Below are 18,445 nucleotides of genomic sequence, written 5' to 3'. Positions count from 1 at the left end.
ACGAAGAATTTTTTAATGATCCTTTAAGCGATAAAGGGGAATTTCAAAATGAAAACGATGAAGAATATATCGAACTAGAAAGTGATAACGATAGTGAAATTATTCCAAGACGTAAAAGACGTACAAGATGCTTATCAAGCAGTGATAGTGAATCTTCTCGTGAAAAATTAGACGAATGGATTTGAAAGTATTAAAAGTTTTAAAAGTATTTTGTAATACTAACTGCCTAAAGTTATTTATCATTATTATGTACGAGTATATATAATGAATAATACGAAATAAATTAATTCTTGCATAAAATCTACTGCTTTTACTTGTCCACAAAATTAAATGTGCTCCAAGTGCAAAAAAATTTTCAAATAAATGTGTACCCAAAGGGTTAATTTTCTTAAATTCTAATTTTTATTAAATTTCTTATTTTCCCCAAACTGAACACCTAAGTAAATCTGGAAGTTACAGAGAAAATTCATATATCTTTTTATTAATAATAAACCGGAAAATGTATCATTATTGATAATCCATCGCAAGGAGTAGGGGTATCGGTTTTTATTCGCTGGAAGGAGTGTAATGTATCTGTATCGAGTAGATACTGTGCTGTGTTGTATGTACGAAAGATTCGAGGAAGTAAATATCTTAAACCAAGCCATCGAAAATGTCTTTCGACGGAAATCTATGTGCAATACTTTCCTATATACCTAACGCGACATATGAGAGGAAACGAGGAATTCCCCGCGTCTCACGTACTACTACCATTCGATTGAGAGAAAGCCAGTGTTGCAAAATACTGCAATGACATACTAAATTTAATATCGTTCTGCGGAGGTATAACTTTATATATAACCTTCTTCACCCATTTCAATGCCGAACAAAAATCAGTGGGACGGATCTATCAGCTTTAAAGGGAGCCCGTGAGATTCTCAACGGGTCGGACCATCCCTGGGGTTCGGAAAAAACGAATTTTTTATTTTGCCTAAATCGATAGTTTACGTTTTTAAATTTTTTTAAAATTTCCAGATGGTTTTATGTCAAGAGAACCGAGCTTCGGCGATGCGGCTGTAACGTCGCCATTTTGCGGAGAAATGAAGTGGAAAAATTCTTTTACATTCTTCAAGGATGGTATAATAAAGCACCTGTGAAAAATTTTCGATCGAGTCGATTATTTTCTTAAAAAAAAAATGCCAAAGTTGAGTAACATTTTCAGGCCTCAAGGGTGGTTCAAGCCCTTGATAAACGGCTGCATGGAAATTTGGTATTTTAGAAAAGTATCAAGCTCGGTACGCGCTGTTTTAAAAATTTCTCTCGCACAGTACGCGTCTTAATTGAAAATCTTAGATCGATCTGAAAGATCGTAGGTGGCTTCGTCGAATAAATTGAATTTTCTAGAAAGTTTCCCTGATCTCGTATCAGATCGTGTAAGATGTCGCGATATCCACGTAAGAAATGCACATTTTCACGAATGAAACTTTGTATCTGCAATCACGTTAAGTGGACTCTTTCTACCTATTGCATTAATTAAATCTCTAAGTGATTTTAATTCAACACGCTAATTTCAAGAGTAACGTCCAAGTACAGTTCGCTGCAATAAAAAAAAAAAATTGCACGAGCAACTGGAAAATTCAAATTGCGTATACTTTTCCTACATAGAAGTTCGTAATTTACGAACAAATACTTGATTAATTCTACGGGGTAACGAAGAATTACGACCTCTTCATTTCCGCCTCTATTTATCCTTTTCCCATTGCGCAAACAGTGAACTCGAGGAAAGCCAGCGCCGTTTTTTACGACCCTCTTGTGCATGTTTCAGATGTGTCAGACGCAGTCAGTATTTTATACGCCGTTAGAAAAATAACTTTCAAGGGGGGTTACGATTCAACGCAGCCACTTCGAATCGTCCGTTAATGAGATACTTATTCACGTGGAAATGTTCGATTTAATCCTTTCCCAGGTATTTACCGTTTCCCACCTGTGCCGTCGCTTGTTGCGTTGCATTAGCTAATTTGTACATACGAAAGAAAGAAGAAAAAAAAAAGGAGAACGCATCGTCTAAAAGCGTTTTCGTCTTTCGCGTGAAAATGGAACGCTGAATTGTACCATAATCCAAGGCGATGTGTTCTTAATGAAATTTTACATTTTCTTCGATCCGATCTTACGCTCTAAGCGAAATGAAAGAAGCACGGAGAGGAAGTGAGAAACATGTTAAAATAATCGTAGAAGTAACGCTAACGTGATTTGAACAACAGGTACAGGTAAGATGGAGGATCTTCTAATAGCTGTTTTCATTACTGTCGAAACACTTGTATTCGAAGTAGTATAATGTTCAAGTGTTCCATTCAAGAAAGCGACAAAATTCTAATAGGACGATTTGGCCCGATCTGTCAGATCAATCCAAGTATTAAAAAAAAGTAAGCAGCTAATAAATCTCGTTGAAAAATTTTACCTGAAAATTGCTCTTGTTTCGAGAACTCGGCGTACTTTTGTGCAATTTCGAAATTACAATACGCTTGAATCGAACGTGAATTTTCGCAAGAACAAAAGAAGGAAAGTGAAGAGCTCCGAGGAAATTCACTCGCGAGAGAGTTTTTTCAAAACGAGTCTTGCAACTGAAAACTTCAAACACCTTCTATCTAAAATAACGTATCAGCGCTGTGTAAACCGGAAACTGCATACTGAGATCATGCAGCGTTCGTGGAACAGCTACATAAGTATTGACTGAAAGTACATTTTTTTTTCCCAATTTTTCTAATCACACAGAACAATTGACAGTTAATATTTTCTACTGATCTATATTGGTTACAATAAACTATTTATCCAACCATGTGTTCCATTTGCCTCCACTTCTAATTATACATCGATAACTATGATAAACGCAACAATTTCTGCAAATGCTCCAAAACGAAACGTTCAATTAAGCTTGTCTCTCTCTCTCTCTCTCTCTCTCTTTCTCTCACTCTCGCTCACTCTAATTACACGTAACAACATCAATCGTTAATACCGCTAATCATCTAGATAACTCTAATAATGTTACACCACATATAAGGTAGCGATTATGTATCGATGGAGCATTGTCCACTAAAAGACTTACCATAGAAGAACCCATTATACCTACGAACTCAATTGTTTCTCCTGACGAAGACGAGAGCCTAGAACATATATCGTAGAATCCGTTCAGTGAAAAAAGTCATGATCTCGTGCAACCGTGCTGATTTCTTGTTTGTTCTACTTTCTACCGTAACGGAAAAAAAATAAAGCGACACTCTATTTTTCTTTCTCTCCCCCACGGTTCAGCGGCGTCTCCGCTGGAATTCTTGGATTTCGACTTTGTTTTCGCAAACGAGATTCCGACATCCTCGAGAAATAACGACGTACCAACCCCTTCCTGTTCGCCGTAAATGCGAATACGGCATTATCCGCGCATCTCCGACGACGTGTCACCGTGGTCAAACATTTGCGATATTGTTATTATTTGGAAGCACGAGAGGCAGCACGAGGTACGTCAAATATTTCACTCGACACGAAACACCTAATGAAGCGTCCCCCGTGACAAATTCAAGGGAATAAAATCTAAAAGGGAGCTGGAGCGAGAAAATTTCATTATAAAAATATTCATCATCCCCCGGAGGTGAGAGGATTCTTAACGTTTCGCACACTTCACTCTGCGTGACGTGTGAATACTCTTTCTTTCCTCCTCTTTTTCCCCCGCAATTCTTCTCACTTGCTCTCCAGGTGTGACAAAAGTGTTATTAAAATATTCCGCTGGAAATGAAATTTGAAAGAAGCGGGGAAAGAAGGGGGTAGGAAATTTTCTTTCGAACGTCGAGAGTGAAAGAGGGAAACTGTTTAAAGGTCAAGGCTTCGAGGAACAGGGGGAAAAATGCAAAAATTCAAAGCGTGGTAGAAATCTGCATGACACTTATACCTTTGCTCTCTAGACATTCCGAATTCCGCCGGATGGATCTCGAATATCGAGAACTGTTCGGAGCTTTCTACACCGCCACGATGGCGCTCGCATAAAGCGAGTAAAGGATAAGAGCCACTAGACAGAGGAAAGTCTCGCGTTTTCTTTTCTGGACAAGCCACTTAAAAAGTCGATCAAACCTGCTGTTTTTCTTCCTTCGCATTTTTACCAACAATCAAACAGAACCACGCGTGTTTCTCGAATTCGCTCTTATTACGCGAGATCAATCACATTTTCTTCTCCCCCCCCTTCTACGTTGAATTTTTGTCCCGTTGCTTTGTTCACGGCACTACTTTTATCGCAGAGTAAACGATTTTCACGAAATTTTCCGATTACCCTGTTGTCGATTTACTTCTAGAAAATACGATTTGGTACGGCGAAAGTATAGTAAACCTGTCCAATTAAACCATTCTTAGACATGCGAATGCCTATTGAGGTTTCTTGCTTGCTCAGAAAAAAGGAAATGTTGTGTAGTATTAAATATTAAAATGTGAGAAAGTTAAGCAACGTTACGAAAATAATTATCGTTTCACGTCGAAGCAAAGATTTGCTCAACCAAATGCTGTGTGCTTTCCGCACTTGACCGCTTCACGAAGAGGCGAGTTAAAGTCTGTTTCAAAATAATTATGATTCCTTGGTCCAGGAATTCGAAGAACCGTTTTCTTACAGCTCTACGTATGCACTATGAAATTCACGTGATTCTTAATCTAGAACTCGTTTCTTGCCTGCGAGCTTTCCAACGATTTCGTTTGTACCGACAGTTTGCGACGATACTTTAAGTACGAATTTCCTGTAATTAAAAATGCGAATGTAACGAATGTGGTTTTCACGCAGATTCGAAAAGATCACACTCGTTATTACCTTATTACGTTTGTGGCCTTTCATTTCCCGTATTTAGGTAAATATTGCGATAACGCGAAAAAGTGCATAAATTGGCTGGAATTTAATTAAAAATGCGAATGTAACGAATGTGGTTTTCACGCAGATTCGAAAAGATCACACTCGTTAATACCTTATTACGTTTGTGGCTTTTCATTTCCCGTATTTAGGTAAACATTGCGATAACGCGAAAAAGTGCATAAATTGGTCGGAATTCTTACTGTTTAAATTTAAAAAGAAAACTTTGAACAGCCTTGTCAACTTTTCACGAAACGTTATCGTAGTATGAAAGAAATTTGACGTAAAAATCTGAACTGTAAAGAATCGAAGGTAATACTAAAAAATGTAGTTATACGTTTCAGCGATCGGTGCATGGATCATACGGAGTACCGTGCTATCTCTGCAGTCCGGAAATTAAAAGAACAAAATATAAGTAACTTTAGTATTTCCCAGTTTGCCAACAAACTTTGCAACAGTTCCGATCATTTTTTTTTTTTTCTCTACCCTGATCCGTTCTTTATTGACTGTTCCACTTTACTGCTCTATAACTCATACGGTTCTTCGTTATTTCGTAGTCTCATTGCCAACAGAGACTAACCTTTCCTTGCTACATCTTCGAATAGAAGATTGTTGCAGTATAACTAGACGAATAATTCGTTTCACTACTGTGATCCGCTTCGTGGAGTTTTACTAAGGAAAGTAGCATGTAGATTCAGAATTTTTTTGAATATTAATTAGAATTGCATAAAGCGAGTAAAGGATAAGAGCCACTAGACAGAGGAAAGTCTCGCGTTTTCTTTTCTGGACAAGCCACTTAAAAAGTCGATCAAACCTGCTGTTTTTCTTCCTTCGCATTTTTACCAACAATCAAACAGAACCACGCGTGTTTCTCGAATTCGCTCTTATTACGCGAGATCAATCACATTTTCTTCTCCCCCCCCTTCTACGTTGAATTTTTGTCCCGTTGCTTTGTTCACGGCACTACTTTTATCGCAGAGTAAACGATTTTCACGAAATTTTCCGATTACCCTGTTGTCGATTTACTTCTAGAAAATATGATTTGGTACGGCGAAAGTATAGTAAACCTGTCCAATTAAACCATTCTTAGACATGCGAATGCCTATTGAGGTTTCTTGCTTGCTCAGAAAAAAGGAAATGTTGTGTAGTATTAAATATTAAAATGTGAGAAAGTTAAGCAACGTTACGAAAATAATTATCGTTTCACGTCGAAGCAAAGATTTGCTCAACCAAATGCTGTGTGCTTTTCGCACTTGACCGCTTCACGAAGAGGCGAGTTAAAGTCTGTTTCAAAATAATTATGATTCCTTGGTCCAGGAATTCGAAGAACCGTTTTCTTACAGCTCTACGTATGCACTATGAAATTCACGTGATTCTTAATCTAGAACTCGTTTCTTGCCTGCGAGCTTTCCAACGATTTCGTTTGTACCGACAGTTTGCGACGATACTTTAAGTACGAATTTCCTGTAATTAAAAATGCGAATGTAACGAATGTGGTTTTCACGCAGATTCGAAAAGATCACACTCGTTAATACCTTATTACGTTTGTGGCTTTTCATTTCCCGTATTTAGGTAAACATTGCGATAACGCGAAAAAGTGCATAAATTGGTCGGAATTCTTACTGTTTAAATTTAAAAAGAAAACTTTGAACAGCCTTGTCAACTTTTCACGAAACGTTATCGTAGTATGAAAGAAATTTGACGTAAAAATCTGAACTGTAAAGAATCGAAGGTAATACTAAAAAATGTAGTTATACGTTTCAGCGATCGGTGCATGGATCACACGGAGTACCGTGCTATCTCTGCAGTCCGGAAATTAAAAGAACAAAATATAAGTAACTTTAGTATTTCCCAGTTTGCCAACAAACTTTGCAACAGTTCCGATCATTTTTTTTTTTTTCTCTACCCTGATCCGTTCTTTATTGACTGTTCCACTTTACTGCTCTATAACTCATACGGTTCTTCGTTATTTCGTAGTCTCATTGCCAACTAACCTTTCCTTGCTACATCTTCGAATAGAAGATTGTTGCAGTATAACTAGACGAATAATTCGTTTCACTACTGTGATCCGTTTCGTGGAGTTTTACTAAGGAAAGTAGCACGTAGATTCAGAATTTTTTTGAATATTAATTAGAATTTTGAAGAAATAATTCTTCTACCATGGATGCTTTTAAAGATAAAAAATGTCTACTGAAGATTAGGTCAATGATCAATTCGAATTTTAGAGAAATAATTCTTCTGTCGAGGACACGTTTAAAGATAAAAATTGTCTACCGAAGATTACGTCGATAATTAATTCGAATTTTGGAGAAATAAGTTTTCCATCAAGGATGCTTTTAAAGATAAAAATTGTCCACTGGAGATATTTTTATTGAAGATCGGTTTTAAGTTATTCAGCAATACATTATTCTATGTAGTTGCAAACTGAAGAAGCTTAAAGACGAACGTACGTACATTACGAATCGTTAATATTTCAGTCGAGTGTTCCGAAATAAAGCTAAATAGCGACCTTAATTTAGCGGAGATATTGAGCACGTCTGGAGGGAAGCGGAGTGAAAATTACGTAGAAAATATTGACGGTGTAAACCCGCTGCTCGGACGCTGGGGGCATTTTTGCATCAAAATATACCGTCTTGTGGACATTCTACCTTAATATTAGATGCAGTTTTAGGTGCACTTGTTTCACTTCCTGGCTAGAGTTCCTAGCTGTGGAATTGTTTCTGCACTCTTTTCTTCTCTTTTAAACGAATTTTAAATTAATTCTGCCCTAAATTGAAGTCAAGAATCGACAAGATGCTTCTGTTCATTTTTTACCTCACTCGCTGGATTTAACCTAAAGAAATATTAAAAACTTAACCCTTTCACGAAAATTGGATCAGTTTGACCCAAAATTAAACGTACCGTTTTCACATCCTCAAATATCTAACAAATATTAGTAATCTCCACGAAAATGAAAGATTGTTAAAGACTGATAAGTAAATTTGACCTAAATCCCCTTATTTTTGTAACTTCAGAAGCTCCGTAGAAGGGTGAAAAGTTTACACGGGCGTTTCGGTGTCCCCGATTCTTCGCGGTGACTAATTTAAACCATCGAAGATCGCAATTGATCAGGGAGATAACGTACGTCGCGAAAACTCCCCCGTCGCTTTTATTCCTCCGTCGTGATTGTCCCATATTTTCTCAGCCTGCGAACTTCGGTCCAAACGATTCGCACTTGTGCAGCTTCGAGCCGGCCTCTTTCATAGCGCGGCCTTTCTTCCAGCCGAATAACAAAACGAATTCTGTACAATGTAAAACGGCACGTCCCGTACAATGTAAACAGTCACGAATACGCTCCGGTTTTCATTCGACGAGCTTCGAATTCACCGGTGAATCGGTGAAATCTTTCGACAAAACGACGCTATTCGCTTCTTTTGTCCCGAGCAAGCTTATACGTTCATTTCGATATGCCGTGAAGATGGAACACTTGAAATTTTCTCACCCGTACCTCTAGTTCTTCTTTCTATTGTTTAAGCAATTTTAATCTCCTTTGAGATTATTTCGCGTGTGCACAGTGACTCAAAATGGAAATCGTCCACCAAATTTATTTTCCTAATTTTGGCCAAAAAAAAAAAAAAAAAAAAAAATGCACTATGCGAACATGACACCCTTCTAATAAACGTAATAATATTCCATCTGTATCGTTGCTTGCTTGCGCGTAAAAAAAAACCCCAATTTTGGAAATACACATCTAAGGCAAAAATTATTAGTCCGTTTCTTCCTTCGCAATTCGAGATCGAATACGTAAATACGCTACGCTGCATCTTCGTGCGTTACTCATTTAAGACAGAACACACAGCTTACACTTTTTATTCAGCACAATGGTCACCCACGCGATGAATTCACGTACTGGATTTAACACGACTGACGATTCAAGTGAAATGGACTTTCCGCAGTAATGCGTTTTCAAGATTGAAATTTTCAATGTTTGCTGTTAATGGATTACCACGGTTGACGAGGTACGATACACAGCTATTAGTTTAATTGCTGTTGCGCTCTTCTCAACCGTTTAAAGTCTTATTTTCATAGACGAACGCTTAAAACAGGGTTTCGACAATCTTAAACCATGAATTTTCTTCGTGTTTATTCGAACAAGACGACAATTTTTTGGCAAGGAATCCTCACCTCTATCTATTCCTTTTAATTTCACAGACGAGAAAGTACGAGAAGTTGAAACGGAAGTAAGAGATAAATCGTGGAACTGATTTACCGGAAAGGAAGTTTTTTTTTCAAACTTAGATAACTCGATAAATTCAGCACGAAGCTGCTACAAATTTCCACGGAAATACAATAAATATAGTAAATTGATACGCCGAGGAGTACAATCGTTGCAGCTCGAGCAGCTCTTAAAGCGCAAACTGCTCCACGAAAGAAGAAAGTTCGGGTAAATCAAGCTAACAAAGTAACAACTTTAATTAACCAAGTCTCGATGTTCTTCTCAAAAGTCCAGCGATAACGTCCGGTATAAATCCTTCTTACCTCGACACAGGGAAAACGTTGATCGAACGAAGTGTCACTGTCACTGGATAGACCGATCGTCAATGTTAGTTTGTTCGATGGCTTCCGGCATGTTTGCTCCGCGTGCAAACGAGAAATATCTTCGCTGCATACAAACGCATATATTGCTTTCGAACTATTTGCTGTCGGGTGTTTGCGTGAAACTTCAAAGAAACGTATTAAATCTCCGCAGTAAATGAAACAAACGAAGAAAAAAAAAAAAGAAAAAGGAGAAACTTTAGTTGTGTCACAGTGTTAAAAGAAAGAAAAGCTTCAATTAAGATTACCAAATTGTACTAGAAAACGAGGTGTTTCGTAATTTTCTATCAACATCAGAATTATTCCGTACGCGAAATTCTATTCACCATAGATGGCTATTGTACTCGACAGAATGGAGGATCCATCCAGCCCGTGTATATTGTCTCCTTGGAAATACGAAACGTGTTAATGGAATTAATTCGAACCGATCCCGAGATGAATCACACTTACAAGGACGTAAACCACGCGACGAGTAGTACAGCTGTTGACAAAGTGACGCGCAATCCAATATCTCCTGATTATCCTATCGAATAAATTTCGTCCTTTGTGCGATTCACCGAAAAGCGCTATTCAGGACCACTATCTCGCAGACTGTCCCCCCGCGTTAACAAGCCAATTCGAGCCCACTTGAAACGTGAGCACCGGTGTCAGAGATGTCACGGCTAGTATTCTAGAATCATGAAAAACTTCCGAAAGCAATAGAAACGCGAAGAAGAAGCAGAGAGGTAGGGGGGCATTGATGAGAATGACGAAAAGGATTTTAATGAACGATTAAACTTCTCGAGTACATAGTCTCAAGTTGAGTTTCTGAAAGTTCTTTATGTACTTCAGCCTCATCATCGCATCTTTCAACTTTTCCAACGAGCTAAACGTGTGGAATGTTTCGGCGGAAATTTCAGACCCTGCCGGAAGAATCGCCGGTAATATTCTAAGAGAAACGCCTGAGAGCGAAGGAGAAAAATAAACGGACGAATTGTTACGATGTTTAATTAGCGTTTCTTGATGTTTTCGAGGATTGTAATATTTATGGACACGTTAACGGAATATCTGAATTGAAATGAGAAGGACGAATGTAAGAGACGAGACGAATATGTCGTAGCCTTAACGAGGATATCGATTGTTCGCAGCAGGCGAAAGACTACACTCAAATTGAAGAGATACCTTGTTGATTAGGAGCCCAAATTGTACCTAGCTTAAAGCACGAGTATCCTATTCCCTCACGGACAGAAAACATCCTTTTCTCCAGGGTACTTCAATTATTTTTATCCGTGAACGGGGACTGGTTGAGCCTTTTGCTTCGAATGAGTATTAATATTAAGCTGGTGCAAATGAAATGTCGGTTTTCTCTTTCTGTTATCGTGCATTCAATTTTGTCTGAATATCAATTTTTGAGTAATCAGGATATTCGGGTAATTTTATTTTGCCGGAGTTTAAACTTGTTGGAAATATAAATTTAGCATTTGAAGAAGAAGGTTATGTAAATGTTAGGACACTTGAAAGTTGGTGTGCAAAATTCATTTCATTGGAAATCAGCCAGGATAGAGACGACGGTGATAACGTTTTAAGAAAAATTAGTGAAAATAGTCCACGGTGAAGAGTATGAAATTCTTTTTATCGCTATACCTTTCTCCAACAGACTACCATTTTTTTCAAACACCTGAATAAGCTTCTGAAGAGATTATTTTGAAACGAAGACACTCAAAGTAGCATATTCTGTGTTTCCATATTTGGAATAACGAAACTAGGGAAAAGTTGTATAGAATCGTGAGAAAATTATTTTTTGAAGGTACACAATATGTATTGGGTTGGCCAGAAAGTTCGTGTGGATTTTCTACGGTTGTTTTCGATACTTGGAGCTCCTGTGCCACTTCCCGTGTTGTGCACCGACGATTATTTTTTATTTGTTCGTTGTCAGTCTGTTGTGGTTGACCAGAGCGTGGTGAATCGTGAAGTGAAAAATCCCCGGAACGAAATCTCGCAAACCACTTTTGGCATACGCATTCTTCGATGACATTCTCCCTGTACACCTCACAGATCTCCTTAGATGCTTCCGACGTGTTTTTGCCTTTCTTAAAATAAAACAGTATAATGTGCCGGAAATGCTCCTGTTGGTTTTCCATCTTCCAACTTCCGCCAAACTTACCAAACTCTTTAGATATAATTTGAGGTTAAGTGTTACCCATCAAATGACTATCTGCTTTAAACAAAGAAACTGAAGTTAGTTGCACTTTGGAACGCCTGAATTGAGGAATCGCCAGAAACCGCACGAACCTAACATATCTAAACTTTCGTTTCAAAAAAGCGACGTTTCATCTACAAATGAAAATTTCCGCAATTTCCTCAATAAAAATAAATATTCTCTATTATAGTGCGTAAATCCCTCAAAGATGGGATTTTAACTTTCAATGAAATTATATGCTGCGAATCTACGTAATCACGATCATTGGTACAGGAAAAATAAATCTCAATTTCCCGTTTCACCGCAATCGCGTTTAAAACTCCCGAAGAGTTTGTGGAAAATCGTTTAATTGCGCTTATGTATCGTCTGGAAGTTTCGAATGTGTCTGAGCTTCACAATGACTTCACCTTAAGGCCGACTGCTTTTTGAGGTCGTAAATTACAGTTCACCGCGCACACTTGTCAGGAAAAGTTCTGTCTTCCAGAAGCTTCAGTCGCGGTAACATCCGAGCTATCGAAAATACGAGAGAAGTAATTTTCCACGGGAGAATTTTTGCGAGAAATTTCCGAGGAACGAATTTATAGGAACCTTCCTACATGGTAGAACACACAAAATAGAAAAGAAGAAAAAAGAAAAAACTTGCTTCCCTCTATTTGAACATCTAATCACATGTTTATTGGTCTGAGCAGTCTGGCACATTAGCTTTAACACATGCTACCTTTGCACAGCTACTTGAACGAAGAAATGTTAATTTAAGAATTTGCTTTTACGAGAAATGTAAATGAAATTTTCTCTGTGCACGCACGCTTGTACCAGAACCTTTCTAAACACGTTTAATGAAAGTTTGGTTTGAAACCCTTTGAAAACGTGATGAAACATCCAGTTTACAACAGACCAAACTTCTCATTGCTATAATTCTTTTTGCAGGAATAAAATGAAAAATGTGTTTCGTGAAACTGTTTGAAAATTACGTACGTACACTGCTGTACTTGTTATTTAATCCACGGGTAAGCTAGATCACTGTTTCGATTTTTTATTTAAGCTAAATTGCGTAAAATGAGAAAAGGAAACAGAAAAAAATGTTTGTTCCATGTTGAAACCATTTAAATTACGTGCAACAATGTTCTCGTGCAGCTATAGCTAGAAAAGATAATTAGGTTGCCCACTCTGTATAATGTTTCTATACTACTGAAATGAATTCCGTAATAAGAAAATGTCTAAAACAATTTCAAATAATTCGAAATTCCAGTGTGTAGTATCGTGAAAAAATGTTCGAAGGAAGTATAAATATGTATTATTTCAAGTTCAGTCCTATCTTCTTAATCGACCGAATGAAATTTTCAGCGAGGAAAGAGAACTTACCATCTGGGAGTAAGCTGCCACCGTATTTTCTGATTGAAAAAATATTGTCTTGCGAAGCTGTAAAGTTACTTCGACTTTCTAGAATACGGAGTAGAATTTTTGCTAATTTCTTTTGAAAAGAAAAACAAAATAAATTGATAAAATTCGACACTCTTTTTGTTAAATTTAACGCGTATTTTACTTTCGTTTCGTTTCGGTTAATTTCTAGATTTGAATTGTCTGTAACGAGTGTTATCTGATAACAAATTTAAGAAGATGAAATCATGAAATCAGACATTTCATATTGAGCCTAATATTCAATATTTTAAGAAATTTTCCGCATCATTCAAATATTAGGTCATTCGACAAGAGAGCAAAAAATATTTCAATGCAAATCCAAGAAAATTCAATAGCAACAGCATAATAATCTTAGCAAAAGAAAAAAAAGAAAATAGGAAAAAATTGTGGAATGAGAAGACGCTTACGTTTTTTCTATAAAATTGAAAGATTCGTTAAAAATGTTGATCTAAATAACCAAATTCAAACTTACGGGACGACCTGACACAATTCTCTCTCGCATCTCCTAACACACATCAGTCGCAGAAAACATACCGGCTCATAAATCATTCATAAAACAAGCAACACGACAATTGCTTTTAATTGCATGATGTCAGACGTATCATTACACAGGTTTACGTAAGAAACGCGTCGCTAATCGGACCAATTACCAACCACGAGTGCATCAATAAGAAAACCAACTTTCCAAACGAGAAAACCCACTGAAACTTAAGTTGAACGAGCGAAAGAGCGAGCAGGGGTAAAGGAGAAACTCGGCGGCGGAACAGGTGAACTTGAAGGGAAATGATAGCGGTTTACTAATAAATCGTCTAGACGACGGTCAATAAAAGATTGAACGCAAGTTTGGACCGCTGTAAAACCACGAGGTTGGAAAAGTGTGCAGGTCGGAAAAGTGTAGGTCGAAGGTCTGTGTCAGGGGAAAAGGGATAGAAAGGGAGAAAGAGGAAGCAGAAGGGAAAAGGGTTGGCGGAAGAGAGCCAGGGGGTGGCTAGACGGAGCTCTAACAAGTGGCCACAGTCCGTAACGATCGCCTTCTGTGTCATGCACCAGACACTCGTGCGCGCTTTCTCTATCTAAGAGGTTTAACCAATACACGCTGAATTTCGCACTTCTTTGTCGATGTACGTGTACACTAACATCGCGGAATATCGCTTAACGTGACACAAAGGTCGTTCACGACCGACTGATATTTCGTTCGCTTTTCCTTTTTTTTTTCTCTTCTTTCAGGTGAAAAAAAATGCTCACCGTTACATGTCCCCAAACGGTGACTGTTTAATTGGACCGATCGATCACACCTATTACGTGGCTGCGTATAAAACGCTTTGCCAAATACAACTTTCTTGAAACGTTGAGTTTTTCCACGTTTTCCCGATGGTCGGCCAATTTTTTAGCGTGTAAACGTTCTGAAGTTTCGGTCACTTTTTGACGTTGTTAATAGGTATACTGATTCATATTCGCACCCTAGGATTTTACTATTCAGAGAATTTATAATATTTCAATTTTTCTTCTGATTATTTCGTTATAAAACTAGATATCCGGTAACTTTACTGCAGAAATTTTCAATCGTTGCGCCCGATTTCTTTTATAACTATTTCGTGAACGAATAAAGAATGCAATTCTACGTTCAGCCACCAAATACGTTCTATCAGGGTGCAAGAGCACCGAAGACACCAGAAACCATCTCCAAATACCTAACAGTACTAAAGAAATATTTGAAACAGAGGAAATCCGAAGAAAGCAATCACACTTATCCGCTGAATAAACTTTTACTGTGAAATGTAGAATAACCCAACTATGGCCTATGAAAACCAAGACGTCGACGCAGCCTTAAATTACGTTGAAAAAAGAACAAAAATTCTACGTGTTAAGTGCTCTTGTTAAGTTGGACAATTTTTGAGAAATTGAGATAACTGTTCTATTACTGCGGTATGTAAATATTAGGATAACCATCTGAAATTGATTCAGCTGAGAGTGACAGAAAACTGGAGCAAGGATTAGTGGCTGGTAAATTAAGTGGATCCTTAGGTAAAAAGAATCCACTTGAACCTGTCCGTTTTCTTTCCTGCATTCGGTAACGATATCTTTGATGTACTTGATAACGAGCTTCGTGTTCTGATAACTATACAGTTTGTAAGGTAAAGAAGCAAATATTTTCGACGACGGTAATACAGAATGATCATCAACGCAGGTTCTCTTGAAGACGTGTTTTCTTTGAAGCATGCTCAAAGAGGAAAGTAGGCTACGGTTAATTTGATCAATGAAGCACTAACGCATAAATCTAACTTCCGCTACAGTATTTACTTTAGAAGATATTAAGGACAAATAACATATTTTTCTATTTAATTTTAAAAATTCAACGCACGCTCTAACCTTATATTTGTATAATTGAATATTATTAACAATAAGTGTAGATAAAGATTTCATAGAATAGTTGCAAAGATAAATAAAGATTTGTTAAATAATTTTGTACTATTTTTATTCGTTACGTATTGTTTTCATATCTATGAAGTAAAATTGGAAAGAACTATTGTTGAAAGAATTATTTAAATGAGTGTGCGCGCGCATGCGCGTGGACGCCTGTACACTGAGTGATTCTAGAAAATGGAACATGTAACTTATTTCTGAATAAAAGTAGGGAGAAATAATGCAAAGAAATATTGAACGATTTAACGCCAGACGAACGGTTTAACGAAATGTCTGGTAAGAATTTTTTACGTGGAGAAAATAATATAGTACCATTTATAAAATAAAAATGCAATTTCATATTGCACACATGCATCGTTGTATTTGTAGAAACATTCTGCCTCAGTAATGTAGACTCCATTAAACTATTCAGCTTTTCTCTCTATAATTTTTTCCTGTTTTCGCTTCGAAAAGAGTTGCACTCGTCCCAGTTTCTAGAAACACCCTGTATATGGGCGTGTATATATTTATCGTAGACATTCTAAAAGTTTGAATTATAAATAGATATTATCCTTAAAAAACCAACAACAGTTTACCTTAATTACGTTTAACGAAATTTATAATTGCTGATAAACTTCGTATAAATGTGAAAATAACAAATTGAAAATTCAACAATTTTTCGATTTACCTTGTCAAAATATACGGGACGTTTGTAGAAAATTAATCAGATAGCGATGAAGCACGGCTATTATGAATGACTAAAAATCTACGTTACCCTGTTTCACTTCCAAAATTAGCAACTACATCTAAAAAAAGAGAGTGAGAAAATATACGACATCTGCGCGCCATTTCGTTAATCACACCACTGAACTTTCAAAGCTTCGAAATAATGTACGCAGTTAAACATACAGCGTATTGTTTGGACACCACATATTTATGCACTACACTGTAATCTTCTATACGTCACAATAATTCTACGCCTGAAGAAGGAATTTTTGTAAAATTAACGACGTTTGAAATTCTTGCAATTTTACGTTATAGGTTAAACCGAGTGTTGTATTTACCATCGTAATAACATTAGTTCACTGGCGTTCCGTGCACTAGTCCTGCCGAATTCGTGATTTGCAATTAAAAGTTTCAGCGGTTCGTCCAACGCCCTTCGATTTTTGTGACATGCTTTAACGTGGTTTTTGTAGCGTGTGTTCACAATCATGCACATAATTACAGCTTATACGTGTACACTGTGATTGCACAATGGAAATTCGTGATTATTTTACGAAAGATTCAAAATCGCGACGCCACCGACACGAACACTCGTCACGTGACTCCTCGAGAATTGTATTAAATACATTTCTAGAATTATATAAAAGATTGTGTTACATTTATTTATTTATTTATCTATAGGTGTGCATATATGTGAGTTACTACGAGAAAGGAAAGAACGAGAAAGAAAGATAGACGACGAGAAAAGGAAGTAAGAGAGAACGAAGAAGTACGAAAATATCTGTTACTTGGAGCGCGTGGTAGCTGAGTCGCTCGATGATACAAAGCACATGCCCGGCGTGAGAACTGTCAAATACCGTGATATTTCTTCTGAACCGAAGAACATGGAGGCCTAAAAAAGGCTCTTTCGTTAAGATTAAATCGATATCGAAGGAATGGTTAATGCCGCACGTTCTTTGTCTTAAGTAATACTTAATCCCCCGCGTACACGCTCCTTCTTTATATCTATCCCGCTCTTAAGCGTAACCGGCACGCTTATTTGTCCTTGTCGCACGCTTACCACTTTCTCGCTCGTTTTACGTTCTCTCTTTCTCACTAAACTGTCATGTACGCGGTTCTCTCGCTTTTCTACAAATACATGCATCACTCGCGTACATATACGCTCGTATATACACGTGTGGACACATACGAACACGTAGAGTATATATCTATATATAAATGAATCACGCATACAAGTTCGGTTATTCTATAGGTAATACCGAGTGCCGTGCAACAGAACGTAACGCATCGAGGTAAGCCGGGGTAAGAAGACCTTAACCTATCGTGGTTAAAGGCCAGGAGTGTAAGCGGCTCAAATAAAAACCGAGTGATTAGAGCAAGCAAACATTCGTTTTTCCCGGTTTCCGATAAATTGTCTTACCTGTTTTACTAGTGGGTGTAGTGTCTGTTCTATGCTACGGGTCTTTATCTCTAGGGTGGCTGGGTCTACGGGGTCGGGTGTCGCCATGATTCGAACACAACTCCGAGCTCCGTAGACTCGAACCGAGCCTAGAGGGTTCGTTGCACCCCTCTTACTTCTCGTGCCTCTTCACAACCCTCTCACAACACTCGTGCGTTTCCATTTATTTCCCTAGACACCCCTCTATCCGGATTGCTAGCCAATCGTCGCGTTGATAACCGTCGATGCAGGCGACGTTCTGCCTCGACGGCAACGTATGCAGCTTCACATCGTGCAACTACGCAGCAGGTTTCGAACACGGCACGCCAGCGCCATCTTACAACGTAGAATTCAGTTATCGCGTTAGTCGTTCGTGGTTCGTCGTTTCGTCTTTCAATTAATTTTCAAATGTGAAGCTTTCCTAGATTTCTAACAGATAAAGACGATAATACGTGTGTGATGTGTGAGAATTAAGTTTGTAGGACAGAGCCACATTCGTTCGATCAAGAATCTACTCGAAGGTGACCATATGGAACTTTGAATTTGATTTCGGTTCGCGCGCCACAGAAACGAATGTAGAAATGGAGCATTGCGGTAAATAACACGAAATCATTTTTTAAACGTAAATTACAAGTTAAAATCATTGCCAGGAAGGTTTATATGGAAATTTTTGTGTTTCACCTCTATATTCTTGATATATCTATGAGATATATCAGATTTACGTTTGAAAATGTTCAAATTCAAATACTACGATACACTGATGACGTAATACTTCTACATGAAGTTATTAATAGGAATTCTAGTGCTATATAATATACGTAGAAAGCTTCCTATCAGCTTCAGTAGATTATTTCAG

At 37.6% G+C, this 18,445-nt stretch overlaps 1 protein-coding gene across 1 annotated transcript in view; it reads right to left on the bottom strand.

Annotated features, from left to right (window-relative positions):
• LOC108576223 (alpha-catulin) overlaps positions 1-17,758 on the bottom strand; it is a 72,750-nt gene extending 54,992 nt beyond the window's left edge. Inside the window, exon 1 of the mRNA XM_017939177.1 lies at positions 17,572-17,758. Within this exon, the coding sequence (XP_017794666.1) occupies positions 17,572-17,658 (87 nt within the window). The 5' untranslated portion in view covers positions 17,659-17,758. The remainder of the gene's footprint in view (positions 1-17,571) is intronic.
• Between the last annotated feature and the right edge of the window lie 687 nt (positions 17,759-18,445).

The sequence above is a fragment of the Habropoda laboriosa genome, unplaced genomic scaffold, assembly GCF_001263275.1.
Source record: "Habropoda laboriosa isolate 0110345459 unplaced genomic scaffold, ASM126327v1 scaffold212, whole genome shotgun sequence".
NCBI lineage: Eukaryota > Metazoa > Arthropoda > Insecta > Hymenoptera > Apidae > Habropoda > Habropoda laboriosa.
This window is presented reverse-complemented; position numbering and strand designations above follow the sequence as displayed.